The sequence below is a fragment of the Montipora capricornis genome, chromosome 1 (assembly GCF_036669925.1).
Source record: "Montipora capricornis isolate CH-2021 chromosome 1, ASM3666992v2, whole genome shotgun sequence".
In the NCBI taxonomy this organism is placed as follows: Eukaryota; Metazoa; Cnidaria; class Anthozoa; order Scleractinia; family Acroporidae; genus Montipora; species Montipora capricornis.
The window spans coordinates 38,663,167-38,683,166 of NC_090883.1; the positions used below are offsets into that span (position 1 = coordinate 38,663,167).

Consider the following 20,000-nt stretch of genomic DNA (forward strand, 5'->3'; position numbering starts at 1 on the left):
TTTCTGTCGTAAATCCACTCCTGGCGCACGCGTAATTGTCACAAAAATGGCGGCCGAAGAGATACAAACACGTTTCTGTTCGCCACAGAAAAACCTGAAGAACCGTGGAATAAGTTGGCCCGACGAGGGCCAAAAAATCAACTATTAAAAACCATGTCTTTTTCTGTCTTTTTTCTTCTGAGTTTTTCCAGGAGATCTCGATAACTTTCGTCCCTGAATAGACCGGCTATTAACGTTTTTAACTCCAACTTCACTTCAACTTTAGTTTTATTAAAAACAGATCTCATAGTAGATTGGCCCGCAAAATAGCAATTGCTAATTCGTTTGATGTAAGGCATATTTTACGCTTAAACTGTGATGCAAAATGATTGCTTGTTTTCTATGCGCCATTTTCCGGGTAAAAAACAGACGGAAATTAGGGGTGCCAATTAAGAACTGGAACCGTGCCCAGCAAGAGAAAAATCTTTTAGTTTGTGGTCGTTTTTTTAATGGCTGGTGCCGCGCCGAAATGGTTTGGGCAAGGTGCCAAAACTGTGCCGTGCCGTGCCGATGTTTTGGCGCGTGTAAATGGGGTTTGAGTCTTGGAAGGTTCCCCTTTGATGCCGTAACTTGTATTGTGTTCACTGCAGTTGGTTCAGCACTTCATCGTATTTATCCGAAAGAAATAGATCCTTCCACGGTTTTTGGCGCCTTCTTGGTTGGTGGGCAAACACCGCTAGATTTACAGTTAATGTATTAATTTTGATTTTGGCCGACTTTGAACCGATGTAACGCCGCTAAAGAGACGGATTTCCACTGGGATAGTGTCTTTTAAAAGACATTTATACTGAGATTGTTTTCATGAAATATAAAAAACAGATTCAGGCTACAACGACCATAAAACGAATTTTTAAGATTCCATACAAAGCCTTCTAAAATCATCACGGCAAATTGCCGCGAAATTAGAAGTAGAATGAGAAGACTTACTATTCGAATTTACGGACGTCATACCTTCCTTAATGGCCTTATTTTCTGTTGAATGAATGATATCTGGCAATAAAACTATTTAAAGCAATGGCAAAAGTTGGAAATCTGTCTCTTTTTAGCGGCGCTACAGCGGTTCAAAGTCTACCAAAGTCCCATACATTTACTGTAAATTTAGCAGTGTTTGCCCCCCATCCAAGATGGCGGTCAAAAAGCGTGGAAGGGTCTATTTAACTGAACTCTTGAGCTCCTCAAAGTTCGGGAATAATTTTTCTAACTTTGCATTAATTGGTGCTAATTCCCCCTTTAAAATATCCCTAAACTCTTCAATTTTAGCCATATCTAAACAACGGCGTTTATGGCACAGAGCGCGTGCAATATGCTAATTCTCATGGCAAAGTATTGAAAAGAAATTTGCTTATGGTTAGGGCGAGGATTGCTTCCGAGTTGAACTGAGGAACCGAATTGGCTGTAACTATAGTTTCCTGTTCGTGGAACTACCTTACCTACCGATTCAGACCTTTTGAAACAAGAGGTACCTGGTTGCTAAATTGTTGAACGAAAGATTCAAAACCTCATCCGCGGGCCATTACTGAGTAATTGTCTAAAGAGAAGGGATAGTTCAGTAGTTGACGTGTCTCCGGATCGAGAGTAGAAGATAATTACATTTTTTTAGTCATTATTTGTCTGGTAAACTTGAGGACATTCGCCGTTATCGTCGTAGTCATCTACTTCATTCACATAGTCCGCTGGATCTTTTAACAAATTGCTGCAAGTATTTGTCTGTTTGGCTCGCTGTCTCTCCCTCTTCGTTTTCCGTTTGTTCCTTTCATTCAATCTCTGCGCTAGGTCACATCCGATGTAGGGATGATCACAGAGACTTTTTGTTTGTCTGGAAGTAGAGGATTACATGATTACGGCTTAAAGCAGTATGTATAGCCGCATAGAAAGAAGTTGAACTTATGTCTTTTACTGAAAGAATGATCAATTAAATCAATGTCAGGAAACTAAGCTTTTTGGTCAGTATTTCACCGCGTTTAGAGAGCCCGAGTCGTTTTACCTTTTTTCCTCTATTCCTATAGCATTCTCAGACTTCACGAGTGATCCTTGGGAGTTTCTATGGTCGTCTCTAGTATTCCCAGTTACAGCTGAGCCAAGGAACAGCAAGCACAAAAAAGCCCACAAGAGGATGCAGACGCGAATCAACTGATTAATAGTCGTCATGTCAGCTCAGACTGCGCTATGAAGGGAAGTTGAAGCAAAAGTAGTCTACTTAAGTCTCAAGTTCCTTATTTCTTGTTATTCCGAGTCAAAATTCTCATCTGCGCAACTCAGTTCACAACAGAAATCGTAATTTTAAATTGACTGTGTAAAAGAAAATTGCGATAATTTCATTTGTCAAACACTCCACGGTATTTTTTACCTTTAAATAAAAAAAGAGGAAAAGACAATCGAGGACACGCTAAACATTTCCCTGCTAGCAGAGATCTCTTTTCTTTTTGCTTTGTAGGGGAAAAGAGACCTTTGCCATGGGTCGAAACTCACTTTGATCCATTCTCGACCCCAGAGCTCTTCTCTTTTGCGCATGACGGACAGCAAGCGAAGGCTCTGGGGTCGAGAATGACTTCGATCCAACTGCCGTTCACAACCTTCAAACCGCGCATGCCCCATGATATGTTTGCTGACTGTGACTTGAGCCTCCTGTGTCCCGCGCATTCCTTTACAGTAATTCCGCTGTTGTTAAGTGAGCACGACATGAAGTATCACGTGAGGATTCGGTTGCTAAGTAACCGCCGGGCATGCTCAACATAGTGAGTTTGACCCATGGCAGAGGTTTCTTTTCACGTGCTCATCTGCCCAGCGAACGCAAAAGAAAAGAAACCTCTGCTGGCAGGCAAGCTAAACATTCAATAATCAGAAAACTTAACAGTGTTTAGAGAAAGGTATATATATATATGCATGTCCACGGAACCATAAAGAAGACATAATACCGTAAAAAATAGGGCTGTTCTGACAATAAATAAGGCCCTAAGATGAGATGATGATTTTAAATGGGTAATGTATGGCGTAATGTGAGTATGTGCAGCCAGCTTGTTCACAGAAAAAAAAGCAAAATATGGCGACCTACATAGCAATGCTTGTAATAATATAATAACACTACATGTGAGGAACCGAAAGAGGCTCCTACTTACCGAAATACCGTTACGAAGTGCACACTTCTTTCTCTGATCGAAGAGAAAAACTGCGTTTGGGAGACCTTCTTTTCCGTTTCCTTGTAGCTTATTTATGCATCATGTCTTGCGTTTGTTTAATTATTGATATCAAAAGTCTGAGGTCAATCAACTACTTTTTTATAAGTGGGTTTGAAAAACCAACATAGTAATTAAAAAACAGATTTTCGGGTGATGTGGACAGCTGCATTCCCCCCCCCCGCCCCCCGCCCAATTTTTGCTTGCACATTTTATTCTTACGTAGAAATTGAACTCTCTTCGTATCAAAAAGTCTTTTTTTTTCGGCGAAAGAAATTGATACAGCTTTACGGCTTTAGCAATGTTTTTAATCGAAAGAGATGTTTGAATTTTCAAATAGACAAAGTGTGCTTGGTTATCAATTGAACAAGTTATCCTATTTCGTTGCTTGGCCTATTATATCTAGTATAATTGTCAAAGTCCAACCAAGTACTTTATTTAGAGTATAGCCTCCCTATATAGCTCAATGGTAGATAATCGATAGAGCATCCGGCTGTCCCAGCAATCAGGAAGTCATCGGTTCGATCCCTGATAGCTAAAGCACTCGAGTTTTTCCCAGTTCCCCCGATTCATCATCGAACACAACATATTTCTCAACGATATTCAAGTGTATTCACAAAACACAGGTTAATCTTTGTCTTGAATTTCATACGGAAGGAGCTCAACAATCTTCACGTCTCTTCATGGCCTGTTATCTTTTTTTCTCTCATTTTCTCCTGGTTAATGATTTATTGCCCACATACCAAGAATCTTTTCAGCCTAAAACTCACTTCGATTTTGATGGGATCAGAGTGAAGGGATGGGGCTTCACAAAGAATCCGTTTTCAAAGGAATATCACTATACTGAATTTGTCTTCGACCCGAAGGCCGATACTGAGCAAATGACAATACGTAGTGAAGATTAAAGTCGCGTTGGACATCAAGAAGTGTTTTCATTCCTAATATGCATAAGCCCGTGAATTTCCAAAACTTTCAAGGTTTGTTAACTATTCAAAAGGCTCGCAGGCTCCGTCCGCTGTTATCTCATGCAGGTGGGTTTTCTTGGTTGGAGTCTGTGAGAGAGCTGGGTAAGAGTTCGCTGATTATCTATGACTAGGAAATTCCTATGGAGGAAAGACAAGAAGCAACGTTTAAAAAGGAGGTATGATCAAATTGCTTAAAAAGAGCACCGACGGAACAAGAATAAAACCTGACCCTTCGTAAAAACCTGGAAAGACGCTTTACCTGGACCTTACCCGGTTACAGTCCCTTCTCTGCCATTTTGGCCCAGTCGGCGGTTGCAAAAAAAATTAATATAGGTTTGAATTAGGGTTATAGGCCTCTAGGCCTCTTCGCCGGATATACAACTCATGTTATAACAACCCATGTTGGACTTAAATGGTAGGGTGGTCAATATCTGCAAAAAATAGATGACTGGGGATAAATCATGTGCTTACCTCACAAATATGGAAATTTCTTGAGCAGATTTTCCTGCAGCTGGGGAATCTGCAGCTGCTGAAATACGAGGTAACCATTTTTGGAATACAATATTTACATGTTCTGAACGATCGATACATCCATTCATGAATGATGCAAATATTTTAAGACAAGTTAAGAGACTTACGAAAGGGTTCACTTCGGTAATATTGAAGAAGTCTTATTGTAGCGGCAATCATCCTCTGCAAAACAAACACAAACGTTCATCCGGGGTTATAAAGCAACCATTTCTTTTTATAACCTCGGCTGCTCAGTTTTACCAAGCGAAGCTTAACCTCAGAGCTGTCCGTACATGATACCACTGTGGGGCCGGCTTTGTCTCTTGCCAAGTCCTTGAGTAAAACGCTCTCACTCAGTATATTACACACAATAGAAAGAACTTGAAAAAAAATGCAGGTTGAAATTTGGCCATGCAATTTAATTCAAATGAAAAGAACTTTACATGACTCACCATTTTTTCAAAATTAACTAAGTCGTCCAAGTAAGTGCTGTTTCCTTCATTTGTAAACGTCATGTCTGTAAAACACAAGATATTACTTTTAATGATGATTATTTACACAACAAAATGAGAGAAATCATAAACAATTGAACATAAGAAAGCTCTGAATCGTTTGGTTCTACTCCCGCCTTGAGTTCTGGAAGTACCAAAATAACAACCTCGTAGATCAAGATTTTCATACAATTACGTTTACAGTATCGATGTCGAGCCAATATTATTTGTGTTCTTCTAGTGAACTAGATCTGTCTGGGAACACAGATCTATTTCAAGTCAACTCGCTTATATGAAATTACCTTTTATCAATAGCGGCATAAATGGCAGAATAGGAGGTTTCACTTTTCCTACAACGCAAATTTAAAGCAATACAACATCACTTTAAAATCAAGATTTAAACTAATTGATGTGGCTGTGGACAAATGAGCCAGTTCGTGTTTTAAACTTGCTACCTGAAATGTTATCAGATTATTAAAAGGAACAACAAAACTTAAGTCTACAGAATGGAAAACTAACTGAAACTCAGCGACTGGAGACAAATTCAGAGCGCACTTAGTGAATGCACAGCTACCGCGAGTTTTCCTCAAACAGTCACAGCAATCTGGTGTTTTATTCACTGATCTCAGTTTAACCAGGTCATTTGATGTCTCATGTCAAACGTAATACCTGTATAATACCCATTTTACACTATTTTGCGTGTAAATTTACCATCCTTTTGAGATTTAAACTACACTTTAGAAGTTGATGTAATAATACACACAAAAAAACGGATTGCGGGGGTGGCAACAATTTTACACCATTTTTAAGTGTAGTCTTACACTTTTTAAATTTTTAGTTACCAGCGAATGAGACTGAGAATACTGTGCTTACCTAGTAACAGTCGGTAAACCCGATGGTTTCTGGAAGGCTCCTGAAAATTAACATGAACACATTTTTTTTCGCATTAAGTTACATTGATCATTCAAAAATTGAAATGTAACCTCACCAAAAGGTTTTGTTTCGTTAGAATCAATAAACGGGTTAATTTTTTGTATCCAGTTCCGTTTTAAGCCATGCCGGATCCCATCCCGATACGTTATCTCCCCCTTCCACAAGCCGTTGGCAAGGTTCTTAAAAGGAGTTAAATATATATTGACCTTTCTCTTACCAGAATACTTTCAAACTGCTCATAAAGGTTGCGGAACTTTCTGGGTAATTTCTTAAAGAGAAACAGAAAATAAGAGCAATATATTATTGAAACCCTTCATTTTGTGAAACGTTTGTAGACCCTCTTTGTAAGTATAGAAACCCTTTTTTTTTAAAACGAGTATCTTTGATATATTTAGCTCTTATTAACCGAGCAGGAGGTCTGTATGGGAGAATCTTGACCGAGGTCGTGAGTACAGACCGAACGCAGTGAGGTCTGTACACACGACCTCGGTCAAGATTCTCCCATACAGACTGACTAAGCTCGGTTAATAAGATGTTTATTATATGGCAAACAAGAACAATTTAATTCGTTTAATGTAACTGGTTTGTACTAACTGGCATTTTGCTTGCGAACGGCGATGAGTGGCGATGAGCTGAACTTAATTCTGTCAAAGTTTGCTCGCCATCCTCTCTTTTGTCATCATGCTGTTTGGCACTTCCATAAATAAATATTGGTAGAAGAAAATACTCAATATTTTTGCATTTTAGTTTGCATCTTTTCACTACAAAACACTACCGGACTAGATGCCGGTCTGGATGGGAAAATCTAGACCGCGGTCAATATCGATTGCAGCCAATCAAATTAGTGAACTTGGTAGTTCCCAGTCCTTGTGAGACAGAACCATATAATAATAAATAATATTAATCAAATTAAGACGTCGTCACTCAAGCTTAGGGACATCATAGATTTTCGATTCTTCAGCTCAACAAGTTTTCACAACTTTATAAGAATAGAACTCCGCACTCCGCCGATGGCGCAGTTTAACGGGGGTCATCTTTTGTTGGTTTTCATTCTTTAGTACACTATTCCTTAAGTGAAGTATAATTTTTACTTGCCTCCCATGTTTGAGTCAATCGTCCCACTGCAACACTGTTGAGTCCCATCACAATGGCAAAGAAAGAATGCCAGTTGTTATGTTCATTGCAGCTGAAAAATCAAAACTAAGATCGAGTGTTTGTCTTGATGCTTATATCATAGCTTGCCCTCAGAACGTCCCTAGGAATCTTAAAGTACCACTTTTCTAAATAACGTCCGTTGTTGAAAGTTGATTCACTTACTGTGCGGCCAATTTGATAAACTTTTTTAACAGATAAACTCGCTTTGTTAGTTGTTGAGTCAACAGCACTTGTGTCTGAACCCAAAATTGAACCTTAAAGAAGAACAAACAACAAATGAAGTATGACAAAAAATGAGAGAAGTGATCTTCGCACCTAACTGGACAATTTAGGCAATTGTCGCTTTTAGAGACGCCCGAAAAATTCAGTCGGCTACAGTGGATTTCAAACCCATGACCTCTTGCTTAAGTGCAAGAATCATTTCTCTCATTTGTCTCATTACCCACGCTTCAAATATACATTCATTTCATTTCAAATAAAGAAATCTTTATCAGGGAATTTCGTAGCACTAACTGAGTAGAAAAAAATTACTCAGCAACGCAGCACTAACTTGAACCTCATGAACCTTTCCCCAGAGTTTGCTCAACTCTCGCCGCGACAATAATTTTTACTTGTGATTCCTGTAAACCGTTCTGACCATGGCCGTTACGATCATGTACTGAGAAATGTGTTATACCGCGGCCCAATTGAGTGTCGTAATAACGGGGTAAAAGCGTTTACTTTGACCAAGCACAAGAGACGCAGGTAACTGAATGAGGCAAACATAACTCGAAAGAAATAAAGGAGCTTTAGAGCGAAAAAAAGGCTTCCAAAGCGAGTCTCATTGTCTTGAATTGGCCGAGAATGTCGCGCGAGATTCAATTTAAGCCAATCACCAAGAGAAGCATTGCAAAACCAATGCATCCGCTCGAAATATCTTAAGACACTGAACTAAACGGTGGTCTTATTTATCTTAAAAATCTCACCTCATTAAACCTTCTGAGAAGCAGGTCAAGATTGGCCGTGATTTGATTATAATTCTCTTTTCCAAAGAAGTAATAAATAAATTCGTACTGTAAAAAAGAACAAAAGGTGAGCTGTAACCGCCGGTTCATAGTTGAGGAATCAAACATTACTTCAAGACGATCGCGGGTACTTACAACATTGACGGCGTTAAAAAGTTCGTAGTCATACTGCGAAATGAAATACGCCAATTCTTTGGAACCCACAGTCTCCAAGAATGCCAGAGAACTACACGCCGGACCTTCTTGTTCAGGAATGGGGGTCTAACAAGGAAATCAGGAAAGTTGAGACCAGAGAATCTACCAAGAGGACGAGGATAATTCTCTAGGCTTTCTTCTAAGGGCAGGGGATGGGAAAGCCAGAGGCAAGTGTGACTAATTTTTTCGGCCGAGTGGCGCGCACTCTTATACTTTATAAGGTTATGGGAGGAGGCAAATATTAATGCAAACGTTTGCTTAATATAATTCAAAACCTTCCTGGATGTTTCTACTTTCTAACTTACCAGTGAATCCAAATGTTCCCTTAACACAATAAACAGCCTTCCGTTTACGCTTAAGCCAGTCGTTACACAAATTTCGTTTGGGTTGAACGGGATTCTTTCTATTTGAGACGAACACAAAGTACATATAAACACTTTTAGTCACAGCGGTCGAAATAATAAAAAGACATGGACTGTTTATTCGCTAATACAAAAAATAAATATCAATGCTTGTTGATTGGTACAGGGTATAAAAAAGTTTTATCTCCAAACCTCCTGATGACGTAACCTCACACAGGAGACAATCATTTCCCAAACGAATGTGTTCCTCTGCGCTGTTTACGATGGTCTGAGCTGTGGCCTTATAAGGCAAAGCTAAAGTGGTGTAAGAATGGTCGGCGCAAAAAACTGGAAATACGCCTGAAACAAAAACACAGAAGCCAGGACGCTTTTCGTTTAATAAACCCTAAACACAGACATAAAATGAAAGGGTTCGTACTATGAGCCGAGTTTTATGAGGCCTAGCTTAAGCATACAGAGCTCCACTCTCGACAATGTTACCTTACTCCTCCGAGACAATCAAAGAGATGCTTGGGAAAAGGGTGGGTCGTGCAAAACATAAATTGAAAACATTTGTTTTCATCACAGTGCGGCCATGGAAAGCAAAAGAAAATGACGTAACAGAACGAATTATTTCGTCCTATGATAACTACAGTCTGTACTTGAAATTTTTTTTGAGTGCGCACGCGTGCTGCGGTTATTTTTACCTGTCCACATTTACAACAAATGACGAATAAGGTATCGTCCTTGAAATAACTACGCAGTCATGATAACGCGGAACTAATCATAGATTTATTTAGATTTCAAATTATTTTCATCGGAACAGTGGCACAGGTGGGGATTCGCTCTTTTACCTCAAATTATTTAACAATTATTCGCCAAAGGCGAAGTGATTATCGGTGAAATATTCACCGAGACGAAGTCGAGATGAATATTCACCGATAATCACTGAGCCTGAGGCGAATAATTGTTTTAGTATAAATACACAGGTGATTATTTAAAAAAATAGAAAAAAAAAACATTTCAACGCGAAATCATCTTCACTTACATTGGCAAAACGACTACTGGCAGCCATTTTGTCCTTCGAGGTGATTATCGGCTGATAATCCGAGATAGCGAGCCAATGAGAGCGCGCGATTTTGTATAATCACCTGTGTATTTATACTAAATTGTTATATATTGCAAAGTCAAAATGGAAATTAACAAGGTAGTTTCAAGATCAATAAAATTCTGAGAACAAATTGATTGACTTACTAAGATCACTGCCTCGAATTGGCTTGCATTGAACTTTAGATTTTGCTATGTCACCAACGCCCATGCGCCGAGATTGAAAACGGCCCTGTGGGATTTTAGAACAAGAGTCATGAAAACATGCTTTTGAATACAAGATGTTAAGAATATCAGCAACGAAGTGTACAAATGCACAGTTAAGACATCGCAAAGAGACAACACACACCTTTAGTGTAACTACCACTGGAGTGACGAATTTTACAGAGAATTCCCAACAATGCGCAAATTTTTTTGAGTTAAATTTGCATTCTAGCAAACAATTCTGTACTAGAAAAGTCAAATCGTACCTCTTCTCAAGGAAAACACCGTATGCAGAATATGCAGTATAAAGCACTTTCAACAACCGAAAATAAAATTTTGCACTGGGAAATTTCAGAAACTACATATGTGCTCACCTTTTGAGGACACGATGAGCCATCAACGTTTTCGTTGTTTGAGAATCTGTTTAAGGTACAACGCAGATATTTAGATGTCTTGCTCAGTGTACTGACTGAATCACCAAAGGAAATCATTGATGCACGTCTCGAATTATACCACTAAAATGTGAACCAACGTTTTCTTGACGATTATTTGTGTTTGTAAATGATTGTAAATTGCTATTGAGCTTCAAGAAATGGGCTAAAGAATTCTGACATCATATGTTATTATTAATTATTGTTATTATTATTGTTATATTAGTATTGTTCTATTATCACCTTCATATCATCATCATCATCATCATCTTCTTCATCATTATTATCATTGTATGGGTCTGATAATGCATTATGGGTAACAACTGCGCCAAAGACATATTCACACGAAAGAAATAGCTTTTATTTTAACTTTTATTACTTAGTTTTGGGGTTGAATGATGGACGCGCTTATAAACTATTGCTTTCCTCCTTGCAATTCAAGTATCGATTTATTTCACGTAAGAGAAACCTTCCTTCCTTCATTCCTTCGATGAAGATTAAGGATAAAGGACTAAGAATCTATCTCCCGAGTTTTGACCAGTCAGTTACCTTTCTTGAAGTTTGGATATTTCTCTTTGCAGCAATTTGTATTCAATGTTCAGTTTGTCCTTCTCCAAAGATCGCAACAAGTCCTACACAAAGGAGTAAGAGGTATTTGATTATTGCGAAATAAAGACAAAAAGGCATACAGCGTCGCAAATGATAAAATAAAATCGAACCAAAATCGAACCCTTAGATTCAAAATGGTACTAACGAGCCCTTTGCATGTACTAGTATGCTTCTCGAGAATGCCTCTGAAAAAGCGCCATCTTAAAGTCACTGCTTACCAGCCAGAAGGCCCATCAGACTGGAGCTTATCTCCGGTTTCCGTAGCATGAAGCGACTAGGAGTATTTATACTCCCCCCTGGATGGGATGCTAGTCCATCTCAGGGTTACCCCCAGCATTTCGCCGGTACCCATTTATACACCTGGGTGGAGAGAGGCACCGTGAGAGTAAAGTGTCTTGCCCAAGAACACAACACAATGTCCCCGGCCAGGCCCCGAACCCGGATAACTCGATTCGGGGTCGAGCACTCTAACCATGAGGCCATCGCGCCTCCCACAACCGCCATCTTAGTCGATAAATAATTAATTGATCTAATCACGTGCTAATTTTACATCGATGTATTTCTTTGTCGGTACTGACCTCGATAAAAATGTTAATGGTTTTATCTTCAATAAAAAGATTTCCTGATATAGCGCACCAACATTGCGTCACTTGAACAACTCTGAAAATAACAAAAAGGAGCCGAGATTTTATTCTGTCCTGGGATATGTTTGGACTGATTGTATTCTACAACGAAAGCTAGAGTGAACACATTGAAGTTACTGAACAATGGTATAAACAGGAACTGACCTTTTCTTAATCGAGTCGGAGTGCTCTCTTATCGTGCATCCACTTGCTTCTGGTCCGCAAATAAAGGAGGTTGTTCTACCGTAGATATTTAAAGTTAAGGACCAACATATGTATTTGCGTAATATCGACGAACTAGCTCAGTGTAGAAATTCACACATCGAACAGCCGCAATACGACGGTTCTTAAATAGAGAGCTTGCCATCACAGGCAAATGTCAAGCTAAATTTTTCAAAAACCGTAATTGATGAAAGTTATTAGAGTCGAGTCATGTCTTCCCTGTTAACCGCAGCTGTCAAACAACTTTTAGAATGAGAGAATTAAGTTATGGTAGGGAAATTTCCCATAGTGGTTTAACTGATTTGTTCTTGACGGAGGAAAAATAATCGTTACTGAGTGCAACTTATTGTTTACTACGCAAGTAGTTGTTTCAATACATATAAAAGGATATTTGGAAAGAAGTGAATAACACAGTGATTCTGTTGTCATAAATATTGGAAATGTCACCAAGAAATCGTTTAAAAAGTTATCTGCGGTATGACAAAATACCAAACGTTGTGTTAGTACCTAAAGAAGTCGACAGTTATAAAAATACAAATACATACTTAATTGACCGCTCCCCATAGGGGCTTTTTAGGGCCAATGAAACACAACGAAACGACAGAACAGAACAACAACTACTGTTAAGAAACCCAACTGGCTGGAGGCAGACCAGTTGATGGCTATTTACAAGTGCGGCTGGGAAGTTGAACCAGGGACTACCAGGATCAAATTCAACGAGTGGTCAGAGCGGGTTTTGAACTCGGGATCTCCGGATCTCAAGGCAAGCACCCTAACCACTGGGCCACACTGCCTCCGAACATGACATTGTTTCATTGCAAAACGTAAATTAAATTGTGAGTCAATGTTAGTCCGATCTCTGTAACCAGCCGACTCGGCTCGCAACTAAATAATGCATAGCAGACAGGCTCTAAGTTACATCATAGGTGCAGTAATCAGAGCAAGTCAATACTGTGCCGCGGACAAGGTTTCCTGCATCCATTGTTTAGGTTTTATTCTTCCTTTTTCGCTTCACTAACACTCCTGATTTAACTGTATCCGGCAATAAACGACTGAAATATATAACTGCTTGGACAGATTAGAGCGGGAAAATTGTGTTTTAGCGCAAGTACATATAATTCTCAAGTTATTCGAGGAATATAGTTTAAGAGGCTGTCCGAAATCCAGTTTTATGAGGGCCAAAAAAACATTGCTGCTCGTTTTTTTCAACATCACAACACCGATGAGGTGTAACAATAATTACCATCAAGAGGATGCGTTGTATCCATTCTTGTCTCCAGGAGATATTCCACCATTTTTGCAGGAGTACCGGCCATCACAGAGTACCTGGAATGGAGGGTTTTCAAACACTTACAGCTTTATGCCAAAGTAGTGCTATAAATATCATTGTTTTACTATTGACAGTGTACGTACGTCTGGGGGGCATGATTCCCATTTTGTTCAAATAAAGTTCGACCATTCATCTTCTCTAAGACAAGCACATCTCGGTCGTGTTCTTTCAGGCGAACTGTGTTGGACTCGACATTCTAAAAGTTAATAAATATGGAATTAAGTAAATGGCAGATAAATCAATCTCTGCATCACGAAGACGGTCAGTCTGTCAATCTCACGGTACCAGTCGATTGGTGTACAACAACAACAACAGCAATATCAACAACAAGCTTTATTAACATATCACTTCATAATTATACGTTAGTTACATGAGTTAATTCTAGTCCAATAGACAGTAACATGTAATTTATAATAGAAAAAAAATTACATTACAGGTAAGGAAATGCCTAGCATCTAAATAAACCGTTAGGTTTCCGAGATAGTTACCAGTCTTGTATTGATTAACTTTAATATGTTGACATCAGGAGCAAAAAGCAAGTCGTTCGTTAGTCGGAGGCCTTAGAACAAACGACCGTCACCTGAAAAATCCTGTTAAAGTCGTCTTTTCCGATTCTCAAGAAATGGCAGCAGTCCTGGGCGGTCTCGATTGTCGCAGTCCTGCAAAAGCAGACAACGTCTAATTGGTTCGTTTCCTTAAAAGGCAAGAAAGTATGTTAAGTGACGTTTTATCGGAAAAAGGGCCGACCAGGAAGTAAATTGAAGCGACAGACTATTATTACCTTACAGCATTGTTGACCAAAGCTAGCTTCCCAAAATCATCCCCTTCATCAAGTTGACATACCACACCCTATAATAACGGTGCATGAACTATCAGATCACTTTGGTATGATGTTATTTTTAGCTAAAATTTACAATTAAGTGCTGTTGTTGGTATGGGGATTATTTAGATTGTCGTGAGTGACTTGCAGATTACCTTTCCATGAACAATAACGTTGACAGTGCCCTTCATGATGATATACCATGAGTTTCCTTTTTCTCCTTCCTTAAAAACTAAATAAAAACAAAGTGGGAAAAAATATGAAGTTGAACGTCTTCAAATGAGGTTGCATGGCCGGACCATTTTGTTTCTGTCAATCAAAGACCGTAATCAATAACTAAAGCCACAAAACGTTTCATTATCAGCATTATCCCCCTTCGTTTACCAATGTTTTTCGTATTACGTTCAAATCTGTCATCATCACTGAGGAACAGCAAAAGCGGAACACTCAGTCTGTTACTGATAATTAACAGATACGTTGATAATTATTTTCATTGAGACAGATTTGTCAAAAGACAATCACAAATTTAGTGTAACTCACCCACAGTTCCTTTGTTATCACAGGATTCAAAGACAATGACTTTAGACAGTTCTTTTTTAATCTGGAAGTAAAGGGAAGACTCAGTTTTGTAAGGTGATTAAAAAAAATAATAAGAAGAAAACTTTTTTTCATGTATGAGAACAAGAAGTAACCTTCCCTAAGACAGTTTTATGAAGATGTCACCTTCTCTTAACTTTCGAATAGCGCCAACTAAAATATTTGCGAAACAATTGAATGCCTTTCCAACAAAAATCGTAATTGCGGATAATTCTCATATAACAACATTTTTTCTAACTGCAAGACAAAAACTTAAAAATTCATCTTTGATTGTATTGGCACAAGGTCTCAAAGCGATCACGTTCTCCCCTCCCCCTGCCCCAAAATAACCTTCAACAGTGGTTCAATTTTTAGGTACATTATAACGGATCGAGTCACTCACCGTCGTTGACAGATGTTGCAGGGCCTTGATGTGAACCAGTTCCTCATAAATGAGAGCCAAATCATCGGAATTTCTATCGCAGGATCTGCATCGTAAAGGTCTTTCTTCAACTATCAGCTTACAAAAACCGCTGTTTCAAACTCAACCTCGAAGTAAGGGCTCCCGCTCTTTCCCAACTTGGTTGTTGATAAGGGACGAAAAGAGGGTTAAGGCCTGGGTTCGCGGTTTCAGCGTGCAGTAAAACGTATGGAGGACTCGCACCACCTTACTAAAGAGGATTTATAAAAACACATCCTTCTCGAGGACTGATGATGGCGATCTTCAGAAACGGCGAGAGTAACAATTTCAGTTAATGAGTTATAACTTTTAAATTGCAAATATCATTTTTTTCAGTACACATTCCGTCAACAAGGACATTGCATGCCCATGAAAAGGTGTCATACAGTAAAATTCTTTTTCTAACCGGGGATAACATTTTGTGCTCTGTTATAGTTGGGAATAAAATGGCGCACGGTCCATTGAAGTTACAAGGAAAGCATTACTAGAGATGGCAATGAGAGTAGAAATAGTCATAAGAGGTGTGAATACTACTATTAATATTTTCATATTTACCAGACCTTTTTCGTAGAGCCAATCTTAACTGAGCATCAGGTCCTGATCTACTGAGCATGAGCACCACCTCATCAAAATCCTCTTCTGTGTACTTTTCGTCATCAGGCCTGTTATTTTCCCAGGCATCGACCGCAAACCGATAAAGAATGTCCTTGTCCTTGAACTCACATTCAAAACTATTCACTGTCGATGGAAAAAAAAAACTGTTTTGGCGGTGAAGTATTCGAAGTCGTTTGACCTCAAATATTGTAACGGTTAAGGTTAGCCTTATCCCAGCTTTAATACTATCCTTAGTCAGATTCTTCCGGCTTGAAGGATAATGGTTCATATGCGCATAAGCCAAGCGCTCAATTAGACTCAAACGAGGAGATGTGATCATTTATTTTGTGGTCATCTGTTCTGTGTGGTAGTCTAGTCAGTGTTGTTTTTTGCTGGGGTTAGGAATGAGAAACAAGACGGAAGCGGCATCAGAAAAAACACCAATTGGAGCATACCATTAGTTATGACACCCTCTTCAAGCAACGCCTGTAGCATAGAGATGACATGGAACCGGCCGTGAACAAGAGGAGTGATTTTCACCAACCAGTCAACTGCTTCAGAACCAATAAAGCATCTCTTCTCGATTCGCTTTTCAACTTTCCGGTCACATATGAGTTTAGGTGACACATTCAGCATCATTCTGTTGCGAAGAACAATCCCGGCCACCAACATATTCTCGTTGGGATACTGTGCAATAATTTAAAAGTCACGACAACGTTACACTAGGTCCATCTGCGCACTCAGGAAACCACAAGGGTTGTAGAGATGAAAGTGCCCATTAGCAAACGGTTCTTATAATATGTAAATTTTAGTTGTTGTTTTTCTGTTCAATAGAAACGGAAAAGAGACACGAATTCACTATGAACAAGGTCGCGTAGCTGCGTAGTTTTTCCTACTCTCCCATTCGTGCTCGGTTTTTTTCTCTTAATGCTCCTCATGTTTTTCTTTACGTTACAAAACACAACGTCTTAGAATTGGAGCAGTGATGTGAGCATTCACTTTCCATCAATGAGGCCTGGGTTCGATTACTGGTCTTGGCGGTTTTAGTAGAGCTTGCGTTCGGGTGTATAGCCTTGAAAATTAGAAAACAGCATCACAGTAACACACTAATGCCAGTAACGTCGAGATATCCCATACATGTTGGTTTCGTCCACTAGAAACATACAGGTAACATGGAAGATTCAAAAGAGCCTTACGTACCACAGTCAAAGAGCTATGTTGCTCTGAATCGTCTCCTGCATGTGGCTCAGTATCGCTTTTGACTGACAGCCAAAAAATAAAACGGAGCAAGAAAGGTTAAAATGGTTCATGCTTTAGCTAGAGTCCTATCTCCCCAATTTTCGTTAACTTTGAGCTAATATATTTGGATCATCACTGAGAACATTAAAGAAGGAAAGTAAGTAAGCTCATAAGTCAGGGGCACCCAACGACCAATTTGTTGTAAAATGTATTATCATACCCCAGTTAATGAAAATAAATGTTATTAAGGCATTTTCAGGTGTTTTTCAGTGTTGCTGGGAAAACATTATCTGTTCCTTTTTCCCAGCAAGACACACAAGAAATTTCCCAGCCAGCTAGATAAAATTGGTTGGTTTCCCAGCCAGCTGATCAAATTTATTTCCCAGCCAGGAATTCCGCGCGCTTTCAAATCCCTCGATCCAAAACGACCGAACAAAAGCGACAAAATCGGGACAAAACAGGTTTTTTCCGCAAGCGCAATCACTCTGACCAGCCGTCGTATGTTTGTAACTACTCTCTGGGAGAGGGAACGGGTTCTTTTTTTTTTTTTTTTTTTTTAGTCGTCCTCAGTCTTCAGAGTTTCTACAGCCAGCTCGGGTTGAAATGCTACAAAAAGTCAGTAATTCCCAGGCAAAACCTCCATCAATAACAAAATTTCCCAGCCAGCTCATCGAAACACCTGTATTTTTGCCAGCCAGCAAGATTCCTCTGGGGAACAGATAATGTGAGGAACAGATTCGTTGGGTGCCCCTGATAAGTAGGGGTGCGTTCGATTGACCGTCCTTCGTTTTTACGGAGATTCACGTTAAAGTTGTCACACATCTGCTAAAATGCTATTTTAAACATATTTTTATTATCCCTGCTGCTTCGAAACGCGCCAAACATACCGTTTTCATCATCACTCCACGTATTCTTATTCCGGAATAGGGTCAATCGAACGCGCCCTAAGTATGTATATAGTGGTCGTAAATAATGTAGTGTAAGTATTTGTAATGTAAGTAGTGTTTTGTGTCAAATTTAAAAAAGACTCTTGTAAGGCAAGTAAGTTTGCCATATGACTTGCGATGCCAGTATGACATCAATAGGCTTTTTTTATTGGTTGAATCAGGACTGAGCTTAAATCTTACTTCCCCAGTAAAACCATTGACTAAAGCAAATTTATTTTATGGTCGCTATTATATTTGTCAAATCGCAGCTTCTCGGTTGTTTAAAATTAAATTGATGTCTGAAATGAAATAAATCCGCTCTGCGTAAGGGATAAAAAATTAGCATCGATAGGTCGAGGACAGTCAAATCACAGTATTTTCATTACCTTGCATCTCAGCAGTAACTGAAGGAGTTGACATCAGATGTTCGAAGTTCTGTTTATTCCGCTGGAACAAACCGTTCATCTTAATAATTTGGAGCAAGTCAGGCACTTAAAGCCAAAATTCAAACATCTATGGCTTACCTCCCAAATGACCCTAAAATCTTTCTTCTTGACCAACAAAAGTTCACAAAACTCACTCGTAACCACTGTTGCATGTCTAAGGAGGAAATCGTGAAAATATTACCACCGTAAAATTGAGAAAGGATAAGCAAACAGGATAACAATTATATATATATATATATATATATATATATATATATATATATAAGTAGAATGATAAAGATTGAGTATCCAACGGTGATGCCACTTGCGAGGAGGATCCAAAAGGATACAAAACGTCTTGACTCAGATAAGTTAATAGGAAGAATGAAAAAATGCTTGTAGTTACGCTGATTTAGCAATGGGAGTTATTGACCAAAAGGCTAAGTCCGGTACAATCAAACCCAGATTATGGTGGCGGTATAGAGACGACATTTTCGATCTATGGACGCAAGGTTCCACTAAACTTAATGATTTCACTGATTTCATTAATGCTTTATATCCCACCATAAAATTTACTGTAGTATCATCTGAAACCTCTCTCAACGTCTTAGATCTCACACTTTCATTGGTTGACGGGTATATTCAAACGGATGTATATTCTAAACCTACTGACCATCATATGTACTTATTACGTAACAGTGCTCACCCAAGGCATTGCACTAAGGCAATCCCATTTGGAGTTGCCACCCGGATTCGCAGAAACTGTTCAACCATTGAAAAATTTGACCAACGTAGTGAAGAATACCAGACATATCTCGTTGAGAGAGGTTATAATCCAGCGGAAGTCAATAAGCAATTTTTAAGGGCAAAAGATCTATCCAGGGAGGACTTACTCGCCTCGAAACCGAAAGACAAAAAAATCGTCTTTCCTCTGGTAGTCGACTACAACCCTCATCTACCAAACATCAGCAAAATCATCAAATCATTTAGTCATCTTATTTATGAATCGCCATTGCTATCCCAGATTTTCCCAAAGGGGTCAATTATTCCTTCTTATCGAAGACCCAAAAACATAAAAGAGATTCTAGCAAGGCCTAAAAAAACCCATTACAGCAATAACACTCCCGTAGGATGTTTTAAATGTAAGAACAAATGTGATCTATGCAAACATTATCTTGTTGAAAATAGGATCTTTCACAGCGCCTGTACAGGCCGTTTTTACTCCATTAGACAGAATGTACATTGTAGGTCGAAGAATGTCATCTATTTAGTCACCTGTAAAACATGCAAGATTCAATACGTAGGTTCAACATCGAATGAATTCAAGGTCAGATTTCGTAATCACAAATCGGCTATGTTGACCAACAAGGCCACGTGTGAATTGGCCGTCCATTTCAATAGAAAAGAACATCACATGTCTGACTTTGAGTTCATTGTTATTGAAAAAATTGTTAATGACACTACTGATGATATGGACAAGGTTTTACTTACAAGAGAGGCTTTTTGGTGCGCACAGTTATGCACCCTCCAACCTTACGGCTTGAACAAAAGATCCGAGTTTAATTCCAAAAATAGAATAAGGTTTAATTAATCATTCACTGGAGTAATTGTGCAACCAGTTGGGCTTT

At 39.0% G+C, this 20,000-nt stretch overlaps 1 protein-coding gene across 5 annotated transcripts in view; it reads right to left on the reverse strand.

The window, feature by feature from the left end:
• Positions 1-3,451: 3,451 nt before the first annotated feature.
• Positions 3,452-20,000, reverse strand: part of LOC138042438 (rap guanine nucleotide exchange factor 4-like) — a 23,838-nt gene continuing 7,289 nt past the window's right edge. For 4 of the 5 annotated variants that reach the window (XM_068888338.1, XM_068888331.1, XM_068888363.1 and 1 more), the window contains 31 exons: positions 18,472-18,547; positions 18,334-18,394; positions 16,983-17,044; positions 16,238-16,469; positions 15,749-15,926; positions 15,132-15,216; positions 14,693-14,753; positions 14,308-14,384; positions 14,114-14,181; positions 13,913-13,991; positions 13,416-13,528; positions 13,246-13,328; positions 12,394-12,472; positions 11,946-12,029; positions 11,736-11,817; positions 11,098-11,180; positions 10,492-10,537; positions 10,061-10,145; positions 9,020-9,166; positions 8,771-8,868; positions 8,406-8,531; positions 8,232-8,318; positions 7,429-7,520; positions 7,207-7,297; positions 6,329-6,379; positions 6,052-6,091; positions 5,481-5,528; positions 5,140-5,204; positions 4,816-4,870; positions 4,649-4,706; positions 3,499-4,315 (listed from right to left, as the gene is read on the reverse strand). In XM_068888338.1, coding sequence (XP_068744439.1) covers positions 4,231-4,315; positions 4,649-4,706; positions 4,816-4,870; positions 5,140-5,204; positions 5,481-5,528; positions 6,052-6,091; positions 6,329-6,379; positions 7,207-7,297; positions 7,429-7,520; positions 8,232-8,318; positions 8,406-8,531; positions 8,771-8,868; positions 9,020-9,166; positions 10,061-10,145; positions 10,492-10,537; positions 11,098-11,180; positions 11,736-11,817; positions 11,946-12,029; positions 12,394-12,472; positions 13,246-13,328; positions 13,416-13,528; positions 13,913-13,991; positions 14,114-14,181; positions 14,308-14,384; positions 14,693-14,753; positions 15,132-15,216; positions 15,749-15,926; positions 16,238-16,469; positions 16,983-17,044; positions 18,334-18,394; positions 18,472-18,547 — 2,677 coding nt within the window. In that variant the 3' untranslated portion in view covers positions 3,499-4,230. Of the gene's footprint in view, positions 4,316-4,648; positions 4,707-4,815; positions 4,871-5,139; positions 5,205-5,480; positions 5,529-6,051; positions 6,092-6,328; positions 6,380-7,206; positions 7,298-7,428; positions 7,521-8,231; positions 8,319-8,405; positions 8,532-8,770; positions 8,869-9,019; positions 9,167-10,060; positions 10,146-10,491; positions 10,538-11,097; positions 11,181-11,735; positions 11,818-11,945; positions 12,030-12,393; positions 12,473-13,245; positions 13,329-13,415; positions 13,529-13,912; positions 13,992-14,113; positions 14,182-14,307; positions 14,385-14,692; positions 14,754-15,131; positions 15,217-15,748; positions 15,927-16,237; positions 16,470-16,982; positions 17,045-18,333; positions 18,395-18,471; positions 18,548-20,000 lie in introns of all 5 variants that reach the window. The other variant, XM_068888346.1, reaches the window with a different exon arrangement.